The sequence below is a fragment of the Phyllopteryx taeniolatus genome, chromosome 9 (genome assembly GCF_024500385.1).
Source record: "Phyllopteryx taeniolatus isolate TA_2022b chromosome 9, UOR_Ptae_1.2, whole genome shotgun sequence".
Classification (NCBI taxonomy): domain Eukaryota; kingdom Metazoa; phylum Chordata; class Actinopteri; order Syngnathiformes; family Syngnathidae; genus Phyllopteryx; species Phyllopteryx taeniolatus.
In genome coordinates, this window is record NC_084510.1 from 9,036,354 (window position 1) to 9,048,937 (window position 12,584).

The 12,584-nt window shown below is 39.5% G+C and overlaps 1 protein-coding gene across 4 annotated transcripts in view; it reads right to left on the reverse strand.

The window, feature by feature from the left end:
• cdh4 (cadherin 4, type 1, R-cadherin (retinal)) overlaps positions 1 to 12,584 on the reverse strand; it is a 224,228-nt gene that overhangs the window by 29,135 nt on the left and 182,509 nt on the right. For all 4 annotated transcript variants that reach the window (XM_061785211.1, XM_061785212.1, XM_061785213.1 and 1 more), the window contains one exon: positions 3,922 to 4,094. In XM_061785211.1, the coding sequence (XP_061641195.1) occupies positions 3,922 to 4,094 (173 nt within the window). The remainder of the gene's footprint in view (positions 1 to 3,921; positions 4,095 to 12,584) is intronic.

Below are 12,584 nucleotides of genomic sequence, written 5' to 3' on the forward strand. Positions count from 1 at the left end.
GAAGAGAAGTTCAAAGGTAAAAGACAACTTGTGAGGTAAACCACCAAGGCTGAACAATCCTTATTTAGTACTAATTGAAAGTGCTACATTGAACAACTTAATTTATACTCACTTTTGCATATACCTTGCATATATTTTATATTATTATTATTATGTTTTATATTATATATTAATGTATAGTTAAAAAAAGAGAAAAATATTTCATCCATCTATTTTCTAGCACTTTTGTCATGGTTGTTGATGAGTTGGAACCTATTCCATTTTATGTGCAAGAGGCATGTAGACCTTGGAAATCGCAGCGCACGTACAAAAAAACCCCATTTCCACTGACATTCCCACCTACCAACAATTTATAGTCTTCAATTAACCCTAACGCATGTTTGGAATGTCGGACAAAGTCGGACTATGTGGAGAAAACCTACGCAAGCATGGGGAGAACATGCAAACTCCACACAGTACGGCATAAACCGAAAAAAGGTGATCTGCAAATTCCTCCAGATTTGCACTAAAATGTAAAATGTAACATGCTCTTTTATGGCCCTACCTACGCTCCTTCACAGAGAACATGATGTACTCTGTGCAAGTTAGCTCAAAAACAAACACTTGGAATCAGTTTTCTCTTTCTTTGTTTGCAACATGCAGCACACAAACAAGATGTACATATTTAAAAAGACAAGCTTTTTCTGTTCTTTTTCTGGGACAATCGGTGACTCCAAGTATTTATAAATCATAAACCCAAACACAGATGAACATACTGTAACCATTATGGAGCATGAACTTCAATTAAAGCTTTGTGAGTGCATTTTATCCCGCCAGCAGCAAACCTTCACTCAGATTCCTATAAGTGGAAAAGCTATACAGTAAATTAAAGTCTTCATTTGATGAGACTAGTAAGTACACTACATCTATTCTTGAGTTATGGTGTTAGAATGACCGGAAGACCATGATGTCGCAGCGACCTTTGAGCCTTCATTTTAAAAAGTTTTTGGTTCATTACTTTTCCCTATTATTATTAATATTTGTTTGAAGTTATCAGCAAATGAATTACTGTGTAATGGGCTAAAATGTGCTTAGTAAGGTCTTTGTGACCTTAAACTTTGTCCAACAAAATCCAATAATGTCATCTTTTTTGTGCCAGATGGAAGGAAGCCCAATATATAATAAGAATAGGAGTGGTTAAAATCACCTTGACATTTAACCTTTCATTTCTTTGAAATATATCCCCAAGGAGCAGAATTTTGCAAGCATTCCTTCCCAGGATTTTTAAACTTACGAGTGAGAAAGAATAGAAACCCCTCAACTCAACTTTATTTCAAACGTACAAAGTTATCTTAATCTGGAATGATTAACACAAACAAAGTGGAGTAGTTATTGTAAACCTGTCGAATGGAGCATGCGGAGGCGTGTGAGTTCAGAGGAGAGAGGCTCAGGGAGTTTATTGCCGAGGAATGCAGGTAACAATAATTGGCAAAACGTAATGTCAGGGGAAGCGATAACTTGACTGAACCCCATGTAACCACTATCTTCTCAGTATAACACAAACTGCTTCACCTGTTAATTAGCGCACAACTATTCTAATTAAACACCAACACCATGTGACACCTAGCATTGATCTTATCATGTTCATTGCTCGGCGTCGGTAAAGCGTGAAGATGCATGTGCAAATATGTCCGTGTGACTGAGTGTGTTTGTGTTAATGAGCTTGACAGTAGGTGGGAGAACTCGCAGTTGTGTCAGACTTTTGGTGGGACTATCATATCGTCGTCGGCAGGTAGGACCCAGCTTGCCTCGACATGTTCCGATGAATACGTTTCCTCTGCCTCACATCAGCTCCTATTGCTTCCGCGTGGGCCAAAATGAGACCAGGAACACAAAGCTGGCCCATGTTCACTCATCTCTGTGATAGTGTTCTATTTTTGGAACACTCTATGGTCAGCATGCCAACTCTGGACCAGGAATAAACAATAAGATGAGTTGTTTTGTTACATTACATTCAGGGTTCATTCATCTTCCGTAACGCTTATCCTCACTAGGTTCGCGGGCGTGCTGGAGCCTATCCCAGCTGACTCTCGGCAAGAGGCGGAGTACACCTTGAACTGGTTGCCAGCCAATCGCAGGGCACATACAAACAAACAACCATTCGCACTCACATTCACACCTACAGGCAATTTAGAGTCTTCAATTAACCTACCGTGCATGTTTTTGGGATGTGCGAGGAAACTGGAGTACCTGTGGAAAACCCACACAGGCACGGGGAGAACATATAAACTCCACACAGGAGAGGCCGGATTTGAACGTGGGTCCTCAGAACTGTGAGGCAGACGTGCTAACCAGTCGTCCACCGTGCCGCCATATTCAGGGTTTCTTCTTTAGATTTTGACTGTAACTTTTCTAAACCTGCTTACTTTATATTGTTAAGTCCAGCTTTAATTTCAAAAGTCTTGGCTCACTGGTTTTAGTGCTGAGAGGGACCAGTGGATAGAATATAAACGTTATGAGATACAATCAATAGTGCTTTTATGTGTGCTGTAAAAATCAACCAAGTAAGTTATGAGCTGAAATTACAGTCATTACGACGGCATTCAAATCTAAACGTTTTCATGGATTTGCCATCCAGATTTTCTTTTGAGCTTCTTGCAGCAAGAAAAATCCTACTCCGCACTGCTACCCTCAACTGCCTGATGAACATAGATGAACCCTGAGTGACCTCCCTCATTAAGAGAGTGAGGTGCAAGTGGGGCAACTTGTGATACGGTGGTGTTGGTGTATGGGTTTACATATAACCATAGCAGTTAGAAAAATACACCAGCAGCAGATGAGAAAAAATTCCAAGGACGTGGAAATCTTCAAGAACGCATCAGTAGATAGAGCTGTTAGATTCTTTATATCTATCTTTATCGTTTTTTTTGTGCTTCGGTCTGAGAAAAGCAGTCTGCTATGAGGCAGTCAATTATTTATACACAAAAGTTAACAATCATATGGCTATTTCATGTCCTTGCTGATTTTGACCAAATTGAAAAGTACTGTATAGTCTGGTAAATTTCAGCTGAGAAATAACTTTAAAGGATACAGTACTAAAAATATAAACCTTATGGTGTAGAAACATTTGCTAAATGAATGTAGAAATGCTGGAGACATCGGTGCACAGACGGGGGAAGGGGGACGGGGGGCAAGCACACTGCTCGGGGACAATGGCCACTGCACTGCAACTACCTTGACTTACGAGTGCCCCAACTTACTAGTTTTTCAAGTTTAGGGCGATTTTTAGATTTTTTTTGCTTTAAAAAAAAAATACCAATGAGCTTCAGATACACTGCCACACCAGTAAATTTAAAAAAGAAAAAGAAAAGAAGAGAGCAACAATCGTCCATGCAGTTTGAGCCAGTCATTGAATGGGACTAAAAGTCAAATTCACAAATAAAAAATGAAAACACTCGCAAAAAGCATGGAAAAGATGTTGACACTGAACAAACCACGTGGTAAATGGTCAACCAGAGCTGAAGTCAGAGCTCATGACATCACGAGGCCGTGTACCGTTAAAAGGCATGGATTATATGAATACTACAGCGTGTGTATGTGTGAGACTTTCGGCTTAGTTATACTTTATAGAACTATTTCATTTCTTTTCATTCTCTTTTACTGTTTTGATTTGTTTTTCGATGAAAATTTTACAAGACAGTGCAGTGGCGCGCAAAGGAGGTAGGGGTGGTGGGCAGAGGGGCGGTGGCCCTGGGCATAAAACTCCAGGAGGGACATCCAAATGGGTTTGGGTGGGCATTGAAACCGTAGCCCCCTGTTGATGAATGTATTTCAATCGGGGAAAAAGTCAGTCAAACCCACGCCCTCAGCAATAAATATATTTTGGTAGGGAAAAACATGATGAAACACAATCAAAACAAATGATTTGACTGTCACACACACCTCTCGGTCCAGACCAGCTGCAACTGTAACAATGTCCCCAGTCTCGCTGTTGATGGTGAACATGTTGGGGATGGGGCTGTGGGGTGCCTGTGAGAGAATGCGGTAGCGAACCATGCCGTTAGCTGTGGTGGAGTCATCTGAGTCACTGGCTGTCACTTGCATAACAGATGAGCCTGGAGAGAAAAAAAAGATGTCTTAAAAACACCTAAAATAAGCCCTAAGAGCTTCAAGAAAAAAAAGGAAAGCATAGACACAAGCAACTGCCATTCATTGAAGTGCAAAGAAAAATGAGAACTAAGTAGGTTCTCTGCTTAATCTGTCATTAATTAATTTGGGCAAAATATCAAAGGGACGCACATTTATTTCCAACCGCTGCAACAAGTCAATCAGACTTTGGAAGTTGCTGTGACATACTACTACTTTTCGAGTGGGAGCTATTATAAAAAGCACCAAAACAAAACTAATATAAACTCCTCTTTCAAACTGTGCTGTTTTGTCCTCTGTTTATAAGCAAGATAGTGGAACAAAGTTCCTCCCTCTACAAAGTCCATTTAGTAATGAGCAGCACAGAGTCTTGTCCCATTTCCATCATCCATTATTACAGCCTTCATTGCCACTGTGGCGGCCCTGAATGCTCCCATGCGCATTCCTTAATTTTATTTTTTCACTTACAAATTGCCATTTAACACAAACAGCACAGAGGTCATGATGTGTGCATGTATTATTGTTGTTATTTACCTCAATATAGAGACACATTTTGTTGGTACACATTTTAGGAACTTTTTTCTATTAGAATTTAATATGAATCCCAAAGGGAGATTAAATTAGGTGATAGAATCACACACAGTGTGTAGTTCATCACCAAGTACTGCTGATATTATCATAGTAGGTATCATCAGAATGATTTATGGTCCCAGTGTTTTTGTGTTCATGGGGTCTATCTGGATCCACGTGTGTCCCCACACGTTTCTGCAAGAGGCCTTTTGTTGCTGCAGCTTTCTTGAGCGCAATTATTGATCAACACATGTTTGTCAGCTGGGCCCTCCGGTGCAACCAGGCAATTAGAAAAACAGGAGAGATTACCTAGTGTCTTGGCAGGGCGAAAATGTCACTTTGCATCAGGCAGCCATTTGCAGGCTGCTGCTACTGCTGAGAGAAAACAACTGGCTTGCCGGAGGCGAGGAGGGCAGATTAAAGATTGGGCTGAAGCCCAAGCTTGCTTGAGTGACATGACAGTGTAAGCAAAAGAAAAGGCTGCATCTGAATCATTAAAAAATGAACTGAAAAGGAGAAGGTGATCATATTGATTAGGTGCTGCTTCTTTTATTGGCAATAATTTAATACATGGGCTTCACATGTATCACGCTTTTCTACCTTCAAGCACTTTTACACGATCACCACATTCGATCAATGATTAATGGAATATATTTTCATTATATGAAAGTAACACCTCATTCACATACTGATGGTGGAGCACAAGGAGAAACTGTGGGATCAGTATCTTGCTGAAGGTAGTCTCTTTAATATTATCATAAGCAAGTAAAGTACCCCTGAAGTTGCACAGTTTGAAATTCAAGAAAAATGTTCAAGAAAAACATATCTCGAAAGTTTCAAAAAACAGCAGAACATACTGTGGCCTAAGCTGAGCAAACATCAAAGGTTTCATTCTCAGCATTTGTTTTGCTTTTCTTTTTCCCAAAAAGAGAACGCTGTCATGCGTGATGTCAAGTGAAAAACAATATATTACACCAGACCACGAGTGTCCAAACCTTTTCCTCTGAAGGCCGCGTACAGAAAAATCAAAAGATGCAAGGGCCACTTTGACATTCTTCAATTTTTATTTATTAAACACGCTAAAATCAACCCATCAAACAATTATGTATTAGTTGTTTGATAAACTGCTACGTCATGGCTTTCTGTTAAAGGTGCTAAGCCAAATAGTCTAGGATTTTCAGGATTTTTGGGTGGCTCAAAAGCTCTTTGCAAAACCAACTTATCATTAGTAGTAGTCGTAGTTGTCAGGAGCGTCGCACACATAGGGCAAGTGGGTGTAACGGTAGTTTTGACATCCCTGCACTAAACCTGCATGAGGCTTTTGTTACCAGTCGTCAAAATATGTCTACGTGGTAAAGTGGCTCGACCGATTTATGGCGCAAGGAAGGTTGGGCCGCTGATCTATAATACAACAAGCACGCCACCTTTTTTATTGATTCAGTCATAAGCATAGCATTCTGATTAAATCACTTGAATTGGATTTATTTCCTACACGATAAAAAAAAAAAAAAAAACATGCTCTCCTTCAAATGGTTGGTATGTTAGCCGGAGAGGAGTGCACTTCCCGACTAGCTACGACACATCTGTTACGTAAAGTGTTTTCATATTTAAATTTAGATATTTTTCATCATGGATTTCAATTACATTTTCAAAGTCTCAAGAAAATTCCATACTCCATGATTTAGAGCCAGCCTCAAAATTTCACTGAATCACGCCTCTTTGGTGTTTGCACACTCATTCCCAGAGTACGCTCGATGGGTGTGTCAGAGGTCTGGACGGGAGATTACACGTAGATGAAAAGCCCACAGGCGCGTCAAAAAAGACTTTGGCGCGAACAGGAGAATATACAGTTGCTCTATGTATATAAAAGCAATTCAAAAGTCAAATGTCTTTAATAGGCCCCCCCTTAAAACGTTAAAAACATACACACCATTCAAAACATTGAACCAGTTTAAATGTTTTGTGAGGGACACAACTTTAAACTTGGAACAGATTTTTCTATTTCTGTTTTCATTATTTCCTACGGGAATGTTCTTTTAGAATGCCATCAAAATCAAGGTTGACCATTGTCCTGGAAGGGACTGTGTTTGACCTCAGAGGTTCCACAGTAAATATAATTGGCTCTCTATTGGAGAGTAAATATGAACGCATGTTCAATGCATATTTTTACATAATGTATTTGTCAAGACTGTCAAAGTAAAAAAAAAAAAAAAAAAAAAGAAAAAAAAAGAAAAGTGAACTGGTCCAGGTGTCCCAAGGATTGGCTCTAGATGGCACAGTCATTCCTGTGACAGTATAATTGTGTCATTAAATTTCAAACCAAGGTTTGTCATATCCAGAAAGAAAAAGTAGATGGTTGAATGAATGATGAGAGCGAGAGAGGGAGAGAGAGAGAGAGAGAGAGAGAGAGCGAGAGAGAGAGATAGAAAGCGCCTGTTTCTATAAAATATCATCCTCTTCCAAGTTTGGCTCGACTACCTTTCATTATAATAAGGATTCTTGATAGCCCCATCTCATATCCAAAGATGACCGCCATGGCCAAAAGGGTTAATCTCTGAGCCTGTTTAATTCCTCTTTAATTTGAATACTAATACCAAATCCTAATTGCTTTTTCACCAAAATCACTGAAGCCAACATTTTACTGGTGGCAAATGCAAATATTATTGGTCATTTTGCCCATGTGACCCGACATCACCCGTGAGCTATATGAGCTGCTTCAACATCGTCAGCCAGAGTCAACTTCTGCCTCTCAATTAGAGGAAAGATTGGAAAATAAGAGGAAGAAGGCTGGATATCAAAAATCAGAATGGAAAGGAACAAAATTGCCAAGCAGAAAAAGGAAGTGAAAAAGGGCAGTAAAAAAAGTACAGTGGAAATCCACAAAGTGAGCAGCGATGGATGGCATGAGAGTACAATAACTCTTATCAGTGTAGTGGAGATTGGGGTGCAAGTGGAGGGTGAGGAGGAAAGGAAGTTAGGAGAAAAGGCGGAAACAGTGAATCTTGTGGGAAACTATGAGGCGACACAACGTTCATACAGCCTCTAATGGGACCGACTGCTCTCTGAGGACAAAAGGATGGTAACTTTGGAAAAACCAGCCACTATGAAATAAGGTCATTCACAGCCATTCCTACCTCAATGCAAAGGTCAGATTAACATCATGAGGGGCTTTTTGAAAGAGCCTTGATCCCTGTTACTGCACAGTGGCCATGTCTGTTGATATCAGATTACCCAAGTGCGAAGGCTGGCGCCAGTGTGAAGGGGACGAAGTGGCTGGGGAGAGGGGACCAACCTACTTCAAACTTGAAGAGAAAGCTTGTGTAACAGATGTATACAAAAAGATGGTAGAGAGCTAGAATTTGCTCAGGAAATTATAATATAGTTTTGGTAAAACTGCTTGGGTTTAGATTTAGTTTCGACTCCTTGCTTACAGTTAGTGTCGGGAAGAGTACTTTGGAAATGGTTTAAATTACAAGTTACCCTGTTGAAAATGTAATATTAGTGTAACTATTTCAGTTACTTTTTCAAAATAATATAACCAATTACATTTGATAACATTTTGACGACTTTTCTTAATTCTGAGTGGAGGCATCAACAGGACCCTTGGATTATCCTCTAAAAGGCCACATCATTTGTTGTTCCATAAAAAAAAAATCCCAAATTATAAAGATGAAATTCAAAACTCAATGTTGTTTTTATGTGTTCAAAAGTGTAACGAGGACTCTAATCTTTTCAAAATCTCAGACAAACTACCGTAAAAGATTGCACCATCAAGGTGGAGCTTCGAGTTATATTTGGAAAAATATGTCAGACACTCACAAGCGTCGGCTTTATAAGGAGGAAGTGATATTTAAAAAAAAAGCTATTGTAGTTATTCTCCAAATGTAACTGAACATGTAATCATGGAAATTTCCAAAAGCAACTGTAATTTAATTACGTTTTCTGCCGGTAGAGTAATGGATTACAATTACACACATTTGATCATTCATTTACATAATCTAGTTGCATGTAATTAGTTACTCCCCAACACAGTTTATGGTATATTGCAACTAAAACTCAACCTGTTGCTTGTGCGTCGACATCATTAAAGGATGCTGATTACTTGAGCCATCAACAAAGGTATCACTTTGATGTTTGGATTAACATGATTGCGTACTTTTGGGAAAAAGTCTTATTATTGTAGGCCTTGAATGTATCGTTTGAAATGTTTTCCATTCCAATCAGTTCTTGATTGATAATGTGCAACAACTGATTGCAAAACAACAGTTCTTCCAACTCCATCAGAGAAGATTACATTGTGTGACTCTAATATTTGGCAGCCACAAAATAAATGCCAAAACCTGAATATGAATTTCAATAATTAAAATTTCACAGACTGTAAGATTTCTGGTTATATTTGGAATCAAAATATCACTTTTGCACGGAATATGATAGATTGAGCCCCTTTTAGCAGACGCTTTTGTTTAACGCACACACTTTTCCCCTTGTCATCAATATCCCAGTGACGGTGTAACCGAAAAATCTGCGACCAGAAAACTTGCGACCAGGAGGTTACGAGGAGGCGAGGTCGGCCAATGTCGCTGCATGTCTCCATTCGCACTCACACCTATGGGCAATTTAGAGTTTTCAATTAACCTAGCATGCATGTTTGTGGGATTTGGGACGAACATATTTTCCTCCCACACATCCTCCACACTTTTTTTCACACCTTGCTTTGCTTCTGTCTGCACACTGACTTGTAATAATAAGAATGAATAAATATCCATGCGATTTATCACAAAAAAATGTTTCGCAGCCAGCTTCAAATAATAAAAAAAGTGCAATTAGCATAATTCCGAGCAAGAATAGTGTGCAAGCAAGAACAGTGTAAAACAAAAAGAGCAGTCACGTTCGGCAGAGTGTTGTACATTCAGTGATGTGTTTATATGCAGTTGTGTCCAAATGTATGAGGTAGTTGGGTGGAATTTAGTGTAAAATACTGCCTATGCTAAATGACTGTATATATGTGGACACTCTGAGGCATATATAGGTATATATAATATATAAACTGTGTAAAACATGCTTCTGTGCATATGTAGTACCTGTGAATGGATTCATAGTGCTTCTAGAACAGTCGTTGTTAAACCTTTTACACCAAGTACCACCTAAAAAAAATACTGAGGGCTCCAAGTCCCACCATCATGACTAACATTAAAATACAGTAGTGTAGTAGGTCTATATATTCATGAAAAAATATTATGGCAAGTCACTGTAACATTTTGCACAGTTTGAACATTAACGCAGCGCCTAAATATACAAAAAACTGCAGTAAAACATTTTAATACAACTGAACTATACAGTGCAACGATTCTTTCACGTACCGCTAGAGTGATCCCGTGTACCACTAGTGGTACTAGTACCACACTTTGAGAATCACTGTTCTAGACCTTTTCTCCCAAAACAAAGGAAAAACTCATAATTAGTTTGGATAATTGATATTTCAAGTCATAACTATATCTTTGTTATGTAGTTAAGGCAAATCTTTCTCAGATAAAAACATAGCGAACTACTGGAGATGATTGAGATATCATGAATGTTGAAGCTCATACAAATATTACATTTATAAGCAATTACCTCTAATTTTGAGTAATATAAAGCTCATAGAGAGCATTTTGTTTCGTGAATTGTGTATAATATTGAAAAAAGAGTGAAGACATGTTAACTGGAAAAGCAACACACAGCCATGGGAACAGACATTTATGAGTTTGGCAGGTTAAGAAACTATTCTGGAGCCAAGCTTATAGGTTTGGTAGTGTTGTGGTGACACATGGTGACAAATAATGCCGGCTCAAATTGATCTTTGCTGAAGGTTTGCTTCCCCCGCAGTGTAACATCTGGTGATGGTAATGGTTCCCTGTAGCTCTCTTTGGTGGCTTTCACGCTACATTAGTTTGGGAGATGTGTTGGAGTGCTTCACTGAACCTTCGATAAGTGTGTCTGCAGATGCACAACCCAGTGATACTGTTCAACGTATGTATGTTTTCTCCTTGGCAATGTTTGAATAAATGAGAAAAATATGTGTTAAAGTAACTATGCGTTTTAATTCTGCTCTATGTGCATCACTCGCTTACGTTATACTGTATGTGTCTTTTTTATGTTGTAATGATGGCAGCATATTCCTGATTTGGTGTTGACATAATGATACAATCTGACCAATTTCCTCCAAATTTCATGTGGGCGTGGCACATGGGCCTTGTAAGGACAATTTTTTCAGAATCAGAATCAGAATCATCTTTATTTGCCAAGTATGTCCAAAACACACAAGGAATTTGTCTCCGGTAGTTGGAGCCGCTCTAGTACAACAGACAGTCAATTTACAGAACACTTTGGAGACATAAAGACATTGACAAAAAACAACAACAAGCAGAGTCCTCAGTTCGAATGGCTAATATCGCAATAGTCCGGTGCAATGACCATTGTGCAAAGGGCACTGAGACTTCAAGGAGTGTATGCGGTTTAAAGTGACGAGTAGTGCGATAATCTGGGAGAATGGTTGTGCAAATGTTACAGATACTCCTCAATCAGTGTGCAAATGGAGCAGATGCTACTCTGGCATGAGTGGCCACTATATGCAAATAGTGCAGCACGGCGAGACAACTACAGTGAGTGCACGAGTAATACATAATTGGCCCCACAGAAATGTGACAACGAACTCAAGTCAAAAAATTGCCAGCTTGTTGTAATGGAATTGTAAGTTAGCTGTTCAAGAAGTTGATTGCAAGAGGGAAGAAGCTGTTGGAATGTCTACTAGTTCTAGTTTGCATTGATCGGTAGCGCCTACCTGAGGGAAGGAGCTGGAAGAGCTGGTGACCGGGGTGGGGAGGGTCCGAGAGGATTTTGCACGCCCTTGTCTTAGTTCTGGCACCGTGCAAGTCCTCAAGGGTGGGTAGGGGGGTACCGACAATCCTTTCAGCAGTTTTGATTGTCCATGGAGTGAAATTATGGTGTTAGAAAGTCCGTCTTTCCGTCAATTTTTCACCAGCTCATTCTGTATTAATAAGGGAATACCGCCAATGTTCAATGCTCTAGTCTCGCATGGGTTCGATTGGAGAGGATTGAAACCGGCTGTGGTGACGCCTACACCAGTGCAGACGTCCCATTTTAAATGCGCTGCGGGTACATTGGTCCACCAAAGTACCAAAACCAAGTCTCGCTCGCCTCCTCGCAGAGTGAGCATATGATACACAAGCTCCAAGGACATGTGGGGTGGATCAGATGTATTTCGTTCATATGTGAACACCGGACATCAGTGTAGAAAGCAGTTCACTTAACACATCATCAATATTATCATCATTATCAGCCTAAAGAGGGCGGGGGCACAAACACGAATTGCGCGACCGTCAATGCGCCTTACTTAAAGGGAATGAATGAATAAGCCGCTTTGATTGGCCGCAAATAAAGTGGGCAGTGTCTGCGAGATTACGACAACTCGGTCGAACCCGCGCCCCTCGCAGAGATATGCTATGCGCCACACCGGATTTGCACGAGTCAGGAAAATGGAGCCCTATATAGCTATTTCTGGACAGACAAATATTTGAATAATAATAAAAAAGAACATAGCCTATTGTGTCAAATATTATCCTTTTATTCAAATGTAATAAACTGCAATGCCTTATTTACAAAGCAACTAATTAATTACATCATTTCATAATATCTAGTATTTTGGACATCACCTGGGCTGAAGGAAGCCTTAACTGCGGCCTTTATTAGTGAAGCCGAGAGATTTAACTTTTACTAAAGCACAGTTGATCTAGTTTGGTTATTGTGATTTCTTAATGAATATAAATCAATTCAAGAAGCAACAACACAAAACACATTTTCTTTTACATCAAGCAGTTAACACCTGACTT